General features: G+C 41.6%; 1 protein-coding gene across 8 annotated transcripts in view; it reads left to right on the forward strand.

Annotated features, from left to right (window-relative positions):
* The window catches only part of GALNTL6 (polypeptide N-acetylgalactosaminyltransferase like 6), a 1076341-nt gene that overhangs the window by 989863 nt on the left and 67869 nt on the right, over positions 1 to 18609 (forward strand). For all 8 annotated transcript variants that reach the window (XM_032413198.1, XM_032413199.1, XM_032413205.1 and 5 more), the window contains one exon: positions 1784 to 1967. In XM_032413198.1, the coding sequence (XP_032269089.1) occupies positions 1784 to 1967 (184 nt within the window). The remainder of the gene's footprint in view (positions 1 to 1783; positions 1968 to 18609) is intronic.

An 18609-nucleotide genomic window follows, 5' to 3' on the forward strand; every position in this document is an offset into this window, starting at 1 on the left:
GAAGGAAGGAAGGAAGGAAGGAAGGAAGGAAGGAAGGAAGGAAGGAAAGAAGGAAGGAAGGAAGGAAGGAAGGAAGGAAGGAAGGAAGGAAGGAAGGAAGGAAGGAAGGGAGGGAGGGAGGGAGGGGCAGGCAGACATATAAATATGCAGGAGAGATCTTCTACAGGATTCTGTGGCTTCCCCACCCAGCCTTATCAGGGCCACCAAATAATAATACTGAAATAACCAAACCTCATTATTTCTAAAAGATATGTTTTTTAAGATATTTAAATGTATTTTATTCCACATGCCACATCAGATCGTCCAAATAACCAGAAAGCAGATGTTCATACTTAAAAGTTCTTTCAGACAATATATTTGTTATAATAAATACCAACTGAGTGCACATTCTTGGGGAGAAAATACGGTTGGCCCCTTAAACAACACAGGGGTTGGGGCACCAGCACCCTGCGCAGTCGAAGATTCACGTGTAACTCTGGGCTCCCCAAAAACTTCACTACCAATAGCCTGCTGTCGACCAGAAGCCTTATCAATCACAGAAACAGTCAATTGACACTTACTGTGTATGGTATTATGTATTATATACTGTACTCTTACAATAACCTAAGCTAGAGAATAGAATGTTATTAAGAAAATCATAAGGAAGAGAAAATACATTTATAGCACTGTACTATATCAAAAAAAAATCTATTTATAAGTGGACCTGAGCAGTTCGAGCCCTTCTTGTTCAATAGTCAACTCTCCGTCACCTGTAGCTATTCCAGGTGAGGCAAAGTGTGTAAACGCCAATTCCCTGTGCTGCTGAAGTCTCACCATAATACTATCTACATGGAAAAGGAAGGAGTTGGAACTGAAAAAGCTATCACACGAGAAGCACCATGGAGAACTGGAAAGACCCCAGGTTTTAGGATTGGACTGTTAAGCAGGAGTTGCAGCCTGGGTTTTGCTCTCAAGAGATGAGTGACCCTTGACAAGTTATTTAGCTTCTCTGAGCTCAGTATCCTCACTCGTAAATTGAGAATGACGATAGTAGCCACCTTATGGGGTTGCTGGGAGGATGAGAAGTAGCAAGAGTGCAAATCACTTAGCAGTTGCTCAAGAATGTGATAGTAGCAGGAATAGGAACCATAGTATCAGGCCAGCTAAAATATTTTTGGTTAGAATGAGAAAAGATAAAACTGTATAGCTTTGATAAACAGAGTCTATATCAAAGGACAATAGCCAAATAGAACATGGCAAAATCTCTGGTAAGCCTGAGAGCAAAGAATTCTCTGTGTGATCTATCAGCATTTAGTAGGGAACAGCCATCATGACCATCCTAAGATTAGAGGCTAAAAAAAAAAGAATCATGAAGTTAAATATTTACATTTTGGAACCTCCAGAAAGGAGGACGATATTTTCTCAGCAAGCTCCCACTGTATGCTTGAAGGAACACAAGTACTGTTTATACTCCACGCATGTTGGATGCACTATAAAATGACAGATTGGGGACAGGTCAGAGCAAAAATGTGACAGAGGGAGAGCTAAATGGACTTCCACAAGTCTCTCTGGGACATAACTTTCTTAAAGGAAAATACAACAACACTAATTGTACCTAATCGCTGTCCCATCACATTAAGTCCAGCCTTGGAAGAGATTTCACAAAGTGCCCTAACAACGACAGGAAACCAGGCTGCAAGCAGCATCCCTGCATAAGGAAGGATCTGTAGGCTTCTCTTTGCTGAAAAATGATAGATGGCCTAGGCGGGCATGTCATTTCCTATTTTGTGCTTTCATTTTTTAGACCAAATTGCACTAAACCACAAAACCATCGTGTGCCCCATGATCGATGTCATTGACCACAATCACTTTGGGTATGAGGCACAAGCTGGGGATGCCATGCGAGGCGCCTTCGACTGGGAAATGTACTACAAAAGGATCCCCATCCCTCCAGAGCTCCAGAGGGCAGATCCCAGCGACCCTTTCGAGTGAGTAGCGGCTGAGGGAGGGGCCGCGGGAGAGAGGGCAGGTAACTCATTTCAGGCGTGTCAACTTGGGACCCATGAGGACAATTATCTCTAATAAAATGGATGAAAACAGGTGGCAACAATATCCGCACCTTGGAGAAAAGTCAGACCTACAAGTTGTAGCAAATTACAAGCTGCAGCGAATACATGGATCATCCCTTGTCAAACTTTGCTAAGCATCAGAGGAAGTGTGCGGACGTGAGAATCAGGAAAAGGCAGAGTTCACTGAAAATGCATATTCTCCTTGTAGATGTTCTCTTCCTCTTCTCAGTTCTCTCTGTTCTTTTGCCTTTTCCCTAAAGAATCATTTAAATTAACTATTTTACTTTAAATGATATAAAATATGAAGCAGTATTTAAGCCTCTGTTTACACCCTGTTGGGAATTATAAGGGAAGGTGGTGTTTCTGAGTAGGTGCTCCCATAACTTAAACTTGGGGAGTTCAATCAAAAGGATATATCTGGCATAAATAATCTTTGAGAACCCTGCCATTAATTTAAATTCTATATAGATAAGAATTTACAATAATCTATTGGTCTCTACAAAGTTAAGTTCTTTATTTTTTCAGTGTGGACATGAGAATTGTGCATCTCAAGAAAAAGAAAAAATATATATATTTAGCTTAGTTTGCCCAACTCTTAGGACCATTACCGGCAAATGGTGAACTTTCTCCAAAAGTCAGCCCAGAGATTGCCCAAGGCATACTATTATCTATTCCTCCGGCTGTATCCTTTTGATCACATTAAAATTTTCATAAATTTAAAACTATCATATATTTTTTCTTAGGACAAGAAGAATGTCTGTGATTGAGGCTTTGCATACTTTCTAAGGATCTGTTTAAAATGTGTTAAAATCAATATTGTCTTTTCGTTAATAATATGGGCAGTAAAAGTTTGCAGTGGCGAAGCTCCCAAGTATAAAAACCAACTTCTGTAACACTAACCCTTTAAACTACAAAAAATAATGCAATAAACATCAAGAAAATACTTCTTGCAATTCTAGTCTCTGGAAAGATAAACTCTCAGGAATGCTGAGGGGATTTCAGAAGACATTAGCCTGATGAAAAGGGAGAGGTAAAAGATTTATTTTGTAATATGAAGCACACTTATCAAGTATCCAGAATTTCCGAAGGCCTCTTCATACTCTGAAACGGCTGGAGAGTTGTTGAGAAGAAATAATAAAGACCCGTTGTTACTCTTCCAAATGCTTTGGCCAAGATTTCAAGGATATTCAAAACTACTAGAAAAGTTCTTTGGCGGTGGAGTTTCCAGTAAGCATTTGAAGAGGGCCCAGCTGGAGAGATAGATGTTTGTCGGGCTTTCCTGAAGTTAACCATCGGAAAGCCTTGGCAAAGGGGTCTACGGGGGATTTAAAGCCAGGTTGGGGCTTGGGGGAGGATACAAAAGGACCCTAAATATGGTGGAACTGCCATTAGATGGCAGCTGATAGGGAAACGGCCACAGTCTGGTTGCTACTCTCTGAGGTGGCCATGTTTTCAGGGCTAGAATTCATCCAGGATGGTTTTCCAAATACTCTATAAGAGTGCCTGGGTTATAATGACCTTCTACTTTACTTCCCCTGCAGTCGCTGAGTGGGGCTCCTGTTCTCGGCGGAAATGGGTTCAAAATGGTACCAAGGGAATCTCAGATGGTGAAAACTATGCAAGTATTCTCAGTCCCTGCGCTGGCAGCCGAAATGGTGTGTCAGGCAGACCCCGGCTGTGGCAATCACCGTTATCAGGCACCTCGCTTAACCCCAGAGCTTGCAGAGTTGGTAACTTTCAGAATTAAATTACCTCTTGTTCCTGTCACCGACTTCGGTGGTTGCTCTCCGTCAAGGATTGCATTCACCTCTTGAATACTACTGCTTTTCTGGCTTTTCAGTCCCTTTGATTCCTAGGAATGTGGACACCTTAGCCTTTTGTAATAAATGGAGCTTCCAAGAGATGTCCACTTTGATCTTAAAAATTGCATTTGCCTTCCTGATAATAAAAGAATGGTTACCCAAGCAGCTATGAGCAGTGTATCAGCAATTGCATTATCTTCATAGTCACCTGAAGGTGTTCGTAAACAGACAGACGTGCTTTAGGCTAAAACTTGCTTCTCTAGATGTAAAGCTTTAAGATACACAGAGCGAATGCAAGTCTATCTAAGCATCTCTTGCATGGACTTTCATGTTTCAGGTGGCTTCTGTAAGGGGTGTGTGGTTTTCTCTGGGAGGCGGGGAGAGGAGGCTGAAAAGACAAGAAGAAAGGAAGTGAAGAGGAATATGTAAATGTATTGCAAACCCCAGGACTTTTCATGCAGTATATATGCAAACTTTATCTTTCCGTAACTAGTTTCTGGAATGCCTTAAGTGGCAAAACCTCCATTCTCTCATTTATTCTGTCATTATTTGCGTTTCCAGCAACTAACTATTGACTATGGTAGTGGGTTTTTCTCATCTGCAAATTCTGTGAAATTAGTGGGGCATGAACAGTAATTATTAATGAACGGAATTGAAAATTTCAGGGTATTATACCAGTGCATAAGTATAAGTGTTATTTCTCAAATACTTGGCTTCAGTTATAATGCATATATGGGTCAAGGTATAAACTGTATTTCTCAATATAGGTCACGTGGTCAGAAGAATTCAAAATCTATCAACTTCCTAAAATGGGAATCAAGATCCTCCACAATCTAAGGAGGAAAAGGAAAACTTGCAGATAACTTCAAACACTAAGAAAAAGATTTACCTACATTTGCAAAGGGATCTGGTTTTCAGACAAACTGCTCCTAGAATGTGAGAGAAAATGCAATATTCATAGTTCAAATTATTATATGGCAATCACAATTCCAATTGGATTGAATACATCTGAAAAACATTCTTGTCTTCTGAAAAAAAGAATGCAGTACCCGCCCCCTTTCTGATGGCTTATATCATGATGTGATGCTTTTAGGAAATTGTTGTTATTTGTGGATTTATAAAGTTTCCTTATTCCTGGTTTATCTCTAATCCCAGGCACTTAGGAACGTAAGCCTTTTCTGTGACAAAACGTAATATGCTCCTTTAGTCATGATGAAAAAGAGGAAGATGTTCATTTGCTTTCTGATCACTAACTTCTCCAACCTTATCTCAGTATCTAGAAGTTTAGAAAAGACCAGAAGAAATTATCTTATCCAATTTCCCTTTAATACAAGCAACTACTAAATAATGTCCTAGAAAGGTGACTGGCCTCTTCTTGAACTTGTGAGGAAAATAATATTTGCTACCTCAAAAGACGGTCCATTCCATTAGACTGATTGACAGAAACCTTTTCCCTTACATTAGGAAATCTGCTTCCCTAATCCCAAATTCTCCTCCTTGAGATACAAGGAATGTCTAATTCCTCTTTGATGATAGAGCTGTTAAAAGTATTTTAAAACACCTGTTATGCTTATTCCCCCAAAGGGGAAAAAAAGGAAACTTTTTTTCCTTTTCTGGGTTAAATATCCCCATGCCTTTCAGGTCCTCCAGAATCCTGCGATAATTCATGCTCAATGATGTAAATGTTCGATACAGGTAAATTCACTTTACTCCTGCAGCCTCGTCCACGTTTCTCCAACTTCTTCACAAGGATAGCATGAAATAGCCCATCCACTGTATCAGGGACTCAGGCCCTAATGTATCAGTCTGTCAATCATAGAAATAAAGTTAATTTCTAGGGAATTTGCACAAAAGGATATCATGCTTCCTTTTGCCTAAGTACTCACGATCAATTCAGCAGCCCATTCAATTTTCAACTTTGTAGAAAGTCTTTGACTTGTAGATTAATTACCTTTATTCTGTCAGTCTTCCTCTGGCAGATCTCCACAATTCCTCAAGGACTTCTAAAACTTGGGCGTTTTAACCATCATGAATGGAACTCTTGTACATGGTCTTTAGAGAGGACAGGCATTCTCTATTTTCCACCCATATATACCACCAATTTCCCAAATTTTAAGAATAAGGATATCTACACCTGGGGGGAGGAGGGATAATAACTTTACAGGCTACAAATGCTTATTTATTCTCTCAGAAACCCCTATGTCTGCAGACATATCAGTGTGAATGCAGTGACTCCTCATCTAGGCCAGTTACCTAACCTAGAAATACCTCAGAGCATGAATAGTGATGCCCTTAGCGGGGTGTGAGTGCAGCCGAGATCTAGCCAGTACTCTGCTCAGAAGGCCATGGACCCAGGCTTAACCAGCCAGGAGGAAAAGGGGTTCTTTCTCCTTTGGTGAGTACAAAACTTCACTTTATTAATGCAACGAAGAGAACAACAGATTGAGAAAAAAGTTCCTTGTTGCCAGGAATAAACAACAAGTTTTGTCAGATCTGACAGATTGCATTAATCGACGTTCAAAATTTAAACATCCCACTTAACATCCAAATTCCAGTGGGGATTGAGCAGCACCTTAGTTTTGCTCAGAATTTGAAAGTAAAGATAATCTCTTTTACTCAAAACTTTTTCCATGTGGGTTTGGACCAAATATTAGTCAGCCTGAACTGAATCAGAATTAGTAAGGAATAAAACTGACTCCCCATGGAAAAAGGGACCGGTCAAACCATGGATGTACTGTAGGATGTAAAGAAAGAAAGGTAACTTTAAAGGTCTTCTCCTCTTGGATTGAATCAGGTATTGCTCATTTTCCTTTTTTTCTGTCCAGCCCCTATTGGGCCACCTTTAAACTAGGACCATCTGTTTGGTGGGGTGGGAGAATTTTTTTTCATACTCTACTTCTCAAGCTAAGTCAATATTCTCATGAATTTTGCTGTGATCTCCAACTAATTGCTTCCAAACTTTGCCCCCTTTCCTCAAAAAATCCAACTGAGGCACATAAATTACCATAGTCTTAGCTGCCTTGGCCTCAACATCCTACCAGTTAATTCTCTATGAATAGGGTTTTAAAACTGTAGTTTCAAACTTTTGAGGGGATTAGGTTGAAAAATACATTCATCAATTTAGTCTAATGATGAGTTCCAGGAGTGAAATAGGACTTTAGCTTTCCAATACCTCAACCACAGATCTTGCCTGAACTTTACATTATTCCAGAAGCCAATTAATCTAACCAAGTAACCTGCCTCATTAAGCCTGTGTAATATGCAATACAAAACCTAACATTTGTCTAGCATTTCACACCATGTAAAGCACTTCACCACATTATCTAATTGATCCTTTGTCATAATGCGTGGCACAGGAAAAAGTAACTATTGTTATTTTTCCAGTTTTGCAAATAAAGAGACAGTGGAAGAAAATTAACTAACTAATAAGAGGAAACATCAGGACTTCAATTGACATCTTCATTCATTCATTCAGATCTCAAATTTTGGGTTTACTCAGTCTCATAGGATTCAAATCAATGCCTTTTTTCATTCATTCAGACTTTAAATCCTAGAGGTAATCAATACTTTTCCTCTCCTTTGAAGAGACACTTAGGCACCCATTAAGTGAAATAGTTTTATAAATGTCTCATAGTGAGTCTGTAATGAGAGCAAGAAAGGAACCAGATTGCCTCATGGCCCGTACTGTGTTCTTACCGGTAGACCAAACTAGAGCTGATAGGTTGAAAATGTCAGCTTTCAGTTTCTTCCTAATGAAGGGAAATGTCAACAATGCTGGCTTCTGGTCTGTTTATAACAAGATCTAATTCAATATTTGACAACCGCAAAAGGACAAAATGTTTAGGGAAAAATACTGTCAAATTCCTAAATGGTGTCCTAACTGTAGAGGGTGAGAATAAAGGAACAGAAATGGCTCAAGGGTCTTAAAAACTAATTAAAACATTGAATAAAATCAATCTTCCTCAAAAGCCCAGAATGAAACCCCACTGAAGATTTTTTTTAAACGTGAAGTAAAATGTTGTAACCTGACAGAGATGTTTCACAGCAAACTTGTTCATTACACGTCTCTCCCCTTTGAAGACCCCTCCCCATCCCTTGCTCTCTCCTGGCTCTTTGCCAGCCATAGTCCTGGGTCTCTGGGGGAATCACCATCTGATAAACAATTCTCACCAACGGGTCGTGAGAATACTTCCCCCTTGTCAGGACTGCTCACCAGAAAATGACTTTCTTTCCTCCCTCTCCAGAGGGAATGATCTTTACCTCAGGAAGATGATCCCTACTATTTTCTCCTTGCTTCAAGCATCCAGAAAAGTATTAGCAAATTAATTCCTAAATCAACAATCACTGCCATTATTCTAGTGGTGTGGTCCTGCTCTTCTTTCCTTTGCCCTGCTCTCTTGAGATCACAGGTTTCTGAGGAAGCTCTGGCTCTGTGATGCCTCTTTCTGGTTTCTGAACCTGGCTTTGGACTTTTGAACCTTCTGTTTCTGCCACCGCTCCCATGATGGTTTGCTGAATCACAGGAGACCTGGCAGGTTATACTGTTTCGAAAGGAGGTGAAACCCTAGTCCTTCATCCTGAGAGAGATTTTTATCCCTGTTTACCAGTCACTCAGGACTGTGGTCCCAGTGGAACCCCAGAACACCCTGGCTCTTCTCTACCCAAACCTTACCATGACTTTTGTTCTAGCCCCCCTCCTTTTTCTATGGTAACATCTCCTCTTGAACCGTGGACTTCCAACTCTTATTCCTGGTCTTGCTTCACTATTGCCAGGTTAGTTAGCCCCTTTATAGCCAGACTTGAGACTGAATTTTTCATCTCAAGCACCCCTGGGCAGAATCAGCCTATCACCCCTAGACCTCCAGCGTCATCCAACAGTTATCAATAAAACTGCACCACTTAAGACTTAGCAATGGCTTCCTATGTGTCAAAGAATTATGGAGCTCACAATGGGTTGATGACTTTTTCTTGTCCATTTACCTATTCTTTCAACAATTAACCACTTTGCTTGCTTCCCAAACAGGTGTCCTGAGTCCATCTTTCCATCTCATGTGTGATGACTGTTTTCTGTGTCCTTCCCCCACTCGCCAAGATGTGACTTGATTCTACCTACATTCACTTCTTATCTGGATAATTTTATGGGTTCTGTGCTCTGTGATATAATCACCCTCTGACCAGATCTCCTGTTTGTGGGCCCCCAGCCTTCTCTCACCATTTACCTGAGGAGAAAACCTCCATGAACATCTGAAAGTATTGTCAGAGCCCCCTCCCGAGTCCCCAGGCTTCAGCAACATTTACTCTACCCATGACACCATCACACCAGAGTGTGGCAGAACTTAACAGAACCCTCTGCCATCACCCAACTCTCTCCTTCTCTCCCGAAAGACAGGAATATACACCCAAGGCCTGTGCACAGTCAGCTTTGTTTTCTTACCTGAGGCTTTCCCGCTAAAATACCTCTTCCAGTTTTGCTGTCTTCTTCACTTCCTCCTCCAGGCAACCACTCCCTCTTTCCCCCTCTAATTATTGCTAACTTGGATACCAGAATGGAAACTCTGTGAGGGCAGGAAGGACTGTTTTATTCAATTTATTCCGCCCTGCATCACTAATACCTAGTCTCTGCCCATAACAGGCACTCAATAAATATTTATCAAATGGATGAAATAAATATTAAGTTCAGGAGAGGAAATGATCCGACAGGGCTGTGTATATAAGTTCAGGAGAGGAAATGATCCGACAAGCCTGTGTATATTTGAAGAAGAGGTGAGAGTTTTTCAGAAAAGGATACCAGACGAGGAAATGCTGTGGCACAGTATTTGCTAAGCACTGTATTTGTAGGGTTTCCCCACACAGACTCATTTGAATACAATGGTAATTCTTGTAGAATCGTAGAAAATTAAAAAAAATAAATAAATTCTGGTTAAAACCAAACTTCAGAAGGCTTTTGTTCTGCATGTAGAAAGAAGAGAGATGGTAAAGGAACGTTTTAGGAAAAGCTATCTGGTAGCAGAAGGCCTTCCTGGAATAATTTATATTATAAATGACAAAATCATTTTTAAAACCACAGTCCAGAAGATAACAAAATCTTTGACAAAGAAGCAAGTTCTCAATAAAGTAATGATATTGATCTTTCAGTTGTATCTATTTCTAACAAACACCAAGATGCTGTAAGAATCTTGGGCTGTCTAGGGATGCCTGGGTGGCTCAGTAGGTTAAGCATCCAACTCTTGATCTCAGTATAGGTCTTGATCTCAGTTCAGGTCTTGATCTCAGGGTTGTGAGTTCAAACCCAATGTTGGGCTCCATGGAGCCTACTTAAAAAAAAAATCTTGGGCTGTCTAGATTCTAGATAACACCTACAACCCAATGAGAGCAGCGCACTATGAGCAGGATGCCCAAAAGGCCATGCTTGAGCACAGGGCTGGAGGGACCAGTGGACTTGGCGAAAATTATAGTCTTAGAACTGGGAGGTAGATAGATAAGCATAACAAGCCTGAACAACATACACAAATCTGAAAGTCAAGGTAAGAAACAAACCCTTACATGTAGTGTTCAGAGGAAGCCTTGGATGTTTATATTGGAAAAAATGATAAATAGTAAAGTCTGTATCCAGGAGTCAGCTGGCTATGGCTTGATGATGCTTTGATGATATTGGGCCTGAGCAAAGAATCAGAGGAGAGAAGGGTTTATGACTTGACCCAAAGGGCTGGACAGTGGACAACTGAAAGTCTCTAGTCCTAAATTCTCTGCACAGAAATAGAACACATTTGGCTGCAAGGGCTAATGGTCAGAAACCAATTCCATGATTGTGTGTGTGTGTATATATATATGTATATATATATATATATATACACACACATATATACACATATATACACAGATATATATATACACACACAGATATATATACATAAAATCATTATTATATTATATTATTTTATGTTTTTACATTATTATAATTATGTTATAATTATGATGGTTGTATTACCATCATATATACAATGACATATATACAAATTTTGCTTGTAAATCACTTCAAATTATTTTTAAAAGAAAGTGGATACATATGAATCATAGGACCAAAAAAGGAGGCAAGGCCTGGCTTTGAGTCTCTGCTGAGGTCTTCTGAGGTGAGTTGTCTTTATTCCAGATCACATGTGGCAGTAGGTGAATGTCTCAGTCTGATCGGGTTGCTATAACAAAATATCACACATTGGGCGGTTTATAAACAGAAATTTAGTTCTCATAGTTCTAGAAACTGGGAAGTCCAAGACCAAGGCGTTGGCAGATTTGGTGGTGCTGGGCGCCTGCTTCCCAGTTCACAGACGACCTGCTGTGTTCTCACCTGGCAGAAGGGGCAAGGGGGCGCTCTGGTGCCTTTTTCATAAGGCGCTAATCCCATTCATGAGGGCTTCATCTTCATGACCTAATCACCTCCCAAAGGCCCTATTTCTAAACGTCATTATGTTGGGGGTTAGGTTTCATATGAATTTGGGAGGACACAAACATTCAGTCCATAGCAGTGAGAGTGTGCTCAGAGATGAGTCATACATACAACTGAAAAGATTCAGAAATGAGGCAATTCCTATCTCAATCTTCTAACAAAGTTAGAGCAAAAATAAAATGCAATAAAATAAAGTAAAATATAGTAATGTATTTACTTCCCTTGATATAAATAGAAATGAGTTATATTAGAAAAGCAATATACTTTTATTAGCTTACCTATAACGAAGTAATTGGTCTTTATTGTTCAGTGTTCCAATGATCTGTTTGCCGTCCAGGAGCAACACCCACAGTGAGGCCACATTCACAGAGACACTGGTTTTCGTCAAGACCATCGTTCCTCCCTTCAAAGAAGTACGCAGTGGTTATAATGCCAAATGGCAGGGATAACGTTTAGTTTCTTTTCTTTTCTTTTCTGTTCTTTTTTTTTTTTTTTTTTTTTTTTTGGTCTCATATTTCTTGGGTAGATCCATCTGGAAATATGTTAAGGAAAACAAAATGTCTGTTTTTGTTTCTCGGAGTGCCAGTGGAAATTGAACAAAATGAACTTTGAGAAAGGGAGTTACACAGCATAACTCACTGGAAAGGCCCAGGCCCAGCCATCTGTCAGAGTGACGGCCTCACGCTGGCTGGGCCATGGTGAGCCAGAGCCTTTAGGCTTCAGTCTCGGACCCAAAAGTGACCTAGAGGGCACCTTGCAGACCGAACCCTCTTTAGTTACGGAACTCTGTGGAAACACTGAGATGTCCATTGTTTACATCTCTGCCTCCTATGTTTTGGCTTGTTCTTCCATCAATAGGAACAAGAATGGAAGACAAAGAGTGAACTTGGCCTAGATCCTGCTTGTGGAATCAGCTGAGCCAGAGCAAGGGAGCGGGAGATCCACAAGGCCAGAGAGTTTTCCAGGCTGCCCTGGACTGGGAGGAAAACTTATCCAGGGCTTCCAGAAGGGGTACACAGAAGAAGAAATTGAGCAAAGAATGATAAATTAGAAGTATAAATGAGACCAAAAAAAAAAAAGGAATTACGTCATTAGCCAGAAAAGAGGAAGCAGGCCTGAATGGCATATAAGGAGAGGCTCACCGTGCAGGGCACGGCTGTGTGTGACCAGCAAGAGAAATCTGGGGTCTGCACTTCCATAATGTCAGTGTGGGAACAGGCCTCTCCGACTCCACAAGTTTAAAAGTTCAAGAAGAAAACAGACTTGCCAAGTATTTTTCATTTGTTTCGCACTGCTCCGAGAATTAAATTTTAACTTTTTATAGTAGTAGAAATCACCATCTGGACAATAATTGAACAGGCTTCAAACATCCAGTCACAACCCAGATGCACAGAAGTGTAACTTTCACCTCCGAAACTGAACCCAACAGAAGCGCAGAGCCCTCCTTCCATGAGAGCAAGCGGTCTACTCCTGATGTGCTCGGGGCCCAGGGCAAGAGTGCACACGAAGGTCCAGGTGGCTCATGTCTAAACATTTAGAAGTTATAAATCAAACTGGTACACTAATGAATTTTGTTCTATCCCACTCCCTTGATAAATAGACCCACAAATCAACCTGCAGGGCCAGGTGTGCATGTGGAATTCCTCCAGAAAGTTCTCCAGGTTGTTACGGCAACAAGGGGGAATACAGCAGCCCCTGGCTAACCTCTTTCCCTTTCCACTTGTTCTGCCTGCACCGTGACAGCCCGTGGGCACATGCAGCTTGAAGCCCACATGTCCTATTCCAGCCACAAAAATAGCCTTCCTTTGGGCACACCTCAGCTTGAGGTATAAACTCCAAGCCACAGAAGGGAATGAAAGAAGATGTCACAGGCCTTAGAAGCAGGCTTGGAACCCTCTGTATAGGGAATAATGCAGAATCCAGGACATAGTTTGTAAGAGGTGTGCAGGGGTGCATCTCTTGGCCCCAAGGGTGGCCCATGCTGTGGGGAGGGGAGCATCCAAAGTTGCTCAACGCATAGGCTCTCCTTCCTGGGTCTGAGGTCACTAGACAGCAGTGAGCCTTTGATCTCACCAAGAAGACACCTTCTGATCCAGGACTTGGTCTCTTACAAATGAGTTCCCAGTCAATTTTCAGTTCAAACCCAGTCCATTCAAAAATCTAATTCCATATCAGGATTGTTTTCCTTTCCAAATTGCTCAGCTCAGATTTCTTCTAGTCTCCTCTCTGGGATGGCATCTTGGTACGAGGGATAGTCATGGTAGGGGACATGGGTTAGCTGAAATGTTATCTTTCTTTGCTAGCTTCCCCTGGATTCAGATTGAGTGAGCTGATCTTTAAAAAGAGGCTTTTGTTGGGGCGCCTGGGTGGCTCAGTCGTTAAGCGTCTGCCTTTGGCTCAGGTGATGATCTCGGGGTCCTGGGATCCAGCCCCGCATCAGGCTCCCTGCTCAGCGGGGAGCCTGCTTCTCCTTCTCCTTCTGTCTGTCTGTCTGCCTACCTGTGATATCTCTCTCTCTCTCTCTCTCTGTCAAATAAATAAAATCTTTAAAAGAGAGAGAGAGAGAGGCTTTTGTCCTCACTGGACACCCTGCTGCAGTGTCCACAGCTGTCCTATCTCTGTCACATCTCCGTCTTGTGTCTTGGCATGAGATGACCCCCCTCCCTTTGACTCATCCCTATCTAAGTTCTAAGTTCTTGGTCAGTGCTAGTCCCGGAGACCCAGCTGCATGCTCTAAATGATCCCTAGCTTTGGTTTGTTCAGCCCCAAACCTCGGAGATGGGTCCCTTCCTTACATTGTGTCTGTTCCGTCTGGCGTTCTAGATTTCAAGTCTCATTTATGTACCTCTTGTCCCCTTTCCCAGACATGCAAGAACATCTCGCTGTCCTCCACACACATGCAGGCTATGGGACCTGGAATATTTTCTTCCAGTTTTATTTTTAAAAATTCCCTAGAAGTTATGGATAACTAAACAAAATCTGAGAAACTAAATTAAAGAAATCAAATTCCGTCAACTGTGCTGAGTCTAAAAAATAAACTAACTTTAGGAAGCTGAGATAACTCTTTGAAAGACACATGCTCCGGTAAATATGTGTCTGTCTAGGACTTCTAAACATTCAAATAAATTCCACGGAAAGACCATTTTCTCAGCTGAGGTTACATCTATAACCCAGATAATTTCACCTTAACTAACATAGTATAGTGAATTAAATATAGCGACAAGAAATTCATTAGGACTACTGCATAAAATAAAACAGCTAAAAGAGAATTTTACCTATGGATCCTCTCTTGGTTTATATTTTCAAGTGCAAAATATAAAGGAATTCTTAGATAACGAAGGCTAAATCTTCCTACCTGAGAAAATGTCTAAGAATGATGGGCAGCGAAAAGACGACCGATAGATCAAATCTTTAGAAACACCCTATCTTTTCAACTTGGAATTATTGTAGAAATCTAACCCAGAATGAGACTCCTGTTGTTGTAATGCTAAAGTGAACCTAAGAGTCAAAACTGCAGTTGGCACAGGTTATTGTTTGTGTTATACTGCCACCTGCTGGAAGGAAGGGGAAATTGTTTTAAAAGAAAGCATTGAGAAAAGGTCGAAATCCTGGGCTTTGCAAAGGAGGTCTTGACTCAAATTAAAGGTAATGCACCCTGCATAATCCAGACAAATAAACCCCAGGCAGAATGTCCAAAGTGTCCCAAGTTGAAGAAGGACAAAATAAACCCTGATTGTAAAATCATCAGGCAGCCCACACTGTGCCATTATTCACAGGTGAGTTAATATAGTGACAAAGTCTTTCTGATGATCTCCTCTCACAGAGCTCTCTTGAAAGAACAGGGGGACAGAAAAAAAAAAGGTAGATCCCGGAGATAAATGGCTGGCACGAGAGGTAGAAAACAAGACTGGGAATCAAAAGGCCCGGGTTCATTGATTTGCCATATGATTAACGAGACTCTGTTGTGCAAGCCTGGGGGCTGCAGTTAATGTATTTTGATCTAGAACTCCAGCATGGTATGAGAAAATTGAAGCCTTGTCTCTGCTCTCCCTGTCTGCTGACGAAGACAAAGACATAAACAAACACCTACAAGCATGGTGATTCATCCGAAAGTGGATGCTTGTGCAAGCTACTTGGAGTTGATCTGCCAAAAGGGACTGGGGCCAAGAAAATCGGAAGGGGTAAGCTCTGGGCGGCACTTTGAAAGATCAGCGCCCAAAGAGGAAGGTGGGAGGAGAGAGTTCGGGAAAGCAAGGAGAACAAAGGACTTTCTGGGAAAGGACCTTTGGAAAAGCACTAGGGAGAAATGGATGGGAAAGAGGAGGAGCGGGCTCCGGTCAGTCATGAAGGGCAGAGGGCAGCCATCATAGACGTTAAACGTGGCCAGACCCCAGGTTGGTCATTCCCTTCATTTGTCATCTTGGAAAATTACTTCTCTGGACCTGATCAATAAAACACAAGGATATTGGCCTTGATGGTTGCTGAGGTCCTAAAGCCATTGCACTGAGGGGCAATTCTAAGCACAAAAAAAGTCTAAAGTGATGTGAGGTTGTCTTTCAAGAAACTGTTCACCTCCGAGTGAGGATATACACGTCAGAGGAAATGTTCATATATCCCATCTCCCACAAGACAAACCCAAGCAGAGATTTTAAAAATTACTAATCATCATTACAAAAATGGCTTTTGTCATTTGTTGAGCTCCTATAACTGCCAGTTAATGCCCTAGATGTTTCACTTTTTTGAATTTGGTCCTCACAACAGTCTTTTTGCTAATAATTCTTATTATCTTCATTTACCTGATGAGGACATGGAGGCTCATGGAAGTTGAGTGACTTGCTCAAGGTCACACAATTAACTGACAGCAGTGAAATTCGAGTCTAAATCCGACACCAGAGCGACTCCCAGATGCCTCACTATTTCTCTACTATAGAAAAGCAATAATGCTAAAATCTGCCTGTTTCACCGTGTGGGAATAGTGGGAAGTTAATTCTTTACTCCCAGGTCTTCAACAAGGTGAAACTGGGATTTTACACAGAGATAGAACGAAGTTACACCGATGTGCCTTTCCTGTATTACTAGTTTGCTGAAATATTTTAAATTGGACCCTCCTAATGCTTTTGAGACTCTAAAGTGCTTTCTAGTTTAACATTTTTTACTAGCTCTACCAGTAACAACCCCCAATTTAATGGGCTGTGTGTGTGATAAAGCTGAAATTACCACCATTCTCTCTAAGCTGCAAAGAAATATGACTTATACAAAAATGCCTCTCCGCAGAGTCTACATTTGCTGAGAGAACTAACCCTGGGCCAGTTTGTGGGCGGCTGGCCTCCTCAGCCAGCATGTAACTCAGGCCCAGGAATAGACAAGTGCCTCTCCCTGATATGCTTCCATCCTACCGGTGCTGCTCCCAGCGCTGGGTGATGGTGTGGGTGGGTAGTGAGAGAGGGACTTTGTCTGGGCCTTGTTTCCATAGAAACCATACCTTACTAGATCTCAAGGAGCGAGGATAAGATCAGCCCTTTGCTGGGATGTTAAGGAATCACTTCTTCCTTATTCCCCTCCCACTCCTATTTCTTCGACCCCACACCTGCCGAATAACCGCCTATACCCTGGCTGAGGACACCCCAAGTGTTCCTGAAGGACCCAGCTTGTGCTGCCATCAAAACTCTCTCACTTTAGTATGGGTTCACCTCTCTCCTCCTCCGTGAATGCCCATTCCTTTAATGTGATTAACACTCAACAGGGTATTTGATGTTAAACTATGCATCTCTAAAGGAACCTTTTACCTTCTAGAACCTGGATGCTTAGTTACCCAAATGAATCCCTCTGAGCACATATAGAGAGGATAGGTATGTTTCTATAGGCATCTTCCCTAAGACACCAAAATGTTTTTTCAGATACTGACAAATGAAATGTCATATTATTACTTCAAAATAATATTCAAAATACAGTTGCTATTATTAACAATGATGCCTTGAATTTTGTCTAGCAACTTAGTTTACAGAGTAATTTCTTATGTATTATAATATCCACTTTACATGTGAGGAAATAGGTAATTAATGTCTTATTCAAAGTCACATGGTCAAGAAAAGCAAAACCAAGAACTTCTAACTCGACGCTTTTTCCATTAATGAGAAATGTTATTTAACCAGTGTTCTAAAAAGAAAACAGGAGAATTAGGTGGTGAAATATGCTGCTCAAAACCAGGAAGAGAAGAAAATGGGCTGCTCCCAAAGTCACCTTCTAATCAACTTGACATCCTGTGTGCTTAGCTCAGGACCTTCCAGTCCAAGTGACCAAAACGTAGCTCAGGCCAGCCTCAGTAGAAAGGGGACTCCCTGGACCCATAAAACCCAGTGGTAGGAAAGGCAAGGGCCTCACTTCTACAACAGCAGGATCTGGGCCTTGAACACCATCTGGACTCACTTCTGTCTCTGGTCTCGGCTTCTCTCATCCATATGGCCTCACTTCCTCAGGCCGCCAGACAGCAGACAGTGCTTGTCTCACCACCTTGCGAAAGACATGAGTTGTCCCAGCCTGGCTCATGGTTGCTCCTGGCCCAGTCATTGCTACCAGGGTGGATTGGCATAGACCAATCCATGACCATAGACCACATAGGGTGTGTGTGTGTGTGTGTGCGCGCGCGTGCATGTGTGTGTGTGTGTGTGTGTGTGTGTGTGTTGGGGTGCTACCCCCTAGGCCAGGGGTGTTCTTCTGGACTGACACAATAACAAATGTCCGTTATGCCTGGATAATCAGACTCCAAGCTGGATATTGTGTACAATAGCCTCATCAATAGGTCAATTTTTTTTTTAATTAAAATGCCCAATATTTTCTCTTCTCCACATTCTGGAAATCTTAGGTTTATAGTTTGTAGGAAAACCGTAATTTAAGGGAGAAATTATAACCATTTGTCATTCCAAAGATACTGCTGTCTGTAGGTACCAGAGTGCTCTTAAGTTGAAGAGAAACCAGAGAAGGCATCTTTTTTTGTCCCTCATTTGTATTCCAGACACGATTGGCTCAGGACACTGGAGTCGATGAAATCTGCCCTCGTGACCTGAGAATTGCTTTAGGCAGCCCCCTTCCTCCTGGCTCTCATCCCCTGGCCTTTGCAGGCTCCTCATTCCCTCACATTTGAGCCCCAGCAAGATTAGTAAGAAGGACCGAGTTGACCAGGTACCGTCATTTAGAACTCGTGTGACTGCAGGTGATCATTCTCTCCCCGGAGGAAGAGCTCTAATACTCATCCCATTCAGCAGTAACAGAACATTAAAAAAGGACTTTTGTGATATTGTGGAATTATAGTTAAAGG

This window comes from Phoca vitulina, unplaced genomic scaffold (genome assembly GCF_004348235.1).
Source record: "Phoca vitulina isolate PV1807 unplaced genomic scaffold, GSC_HSeal_1.0 scaffold14, whole genome shotgun sequence".
Classification (NCBI taxonomy): Eukaryota; Metazoa; Chordata; class Mammalia; order Carnivora; family Phocidae; genus Phoca; species Phoca vitulina.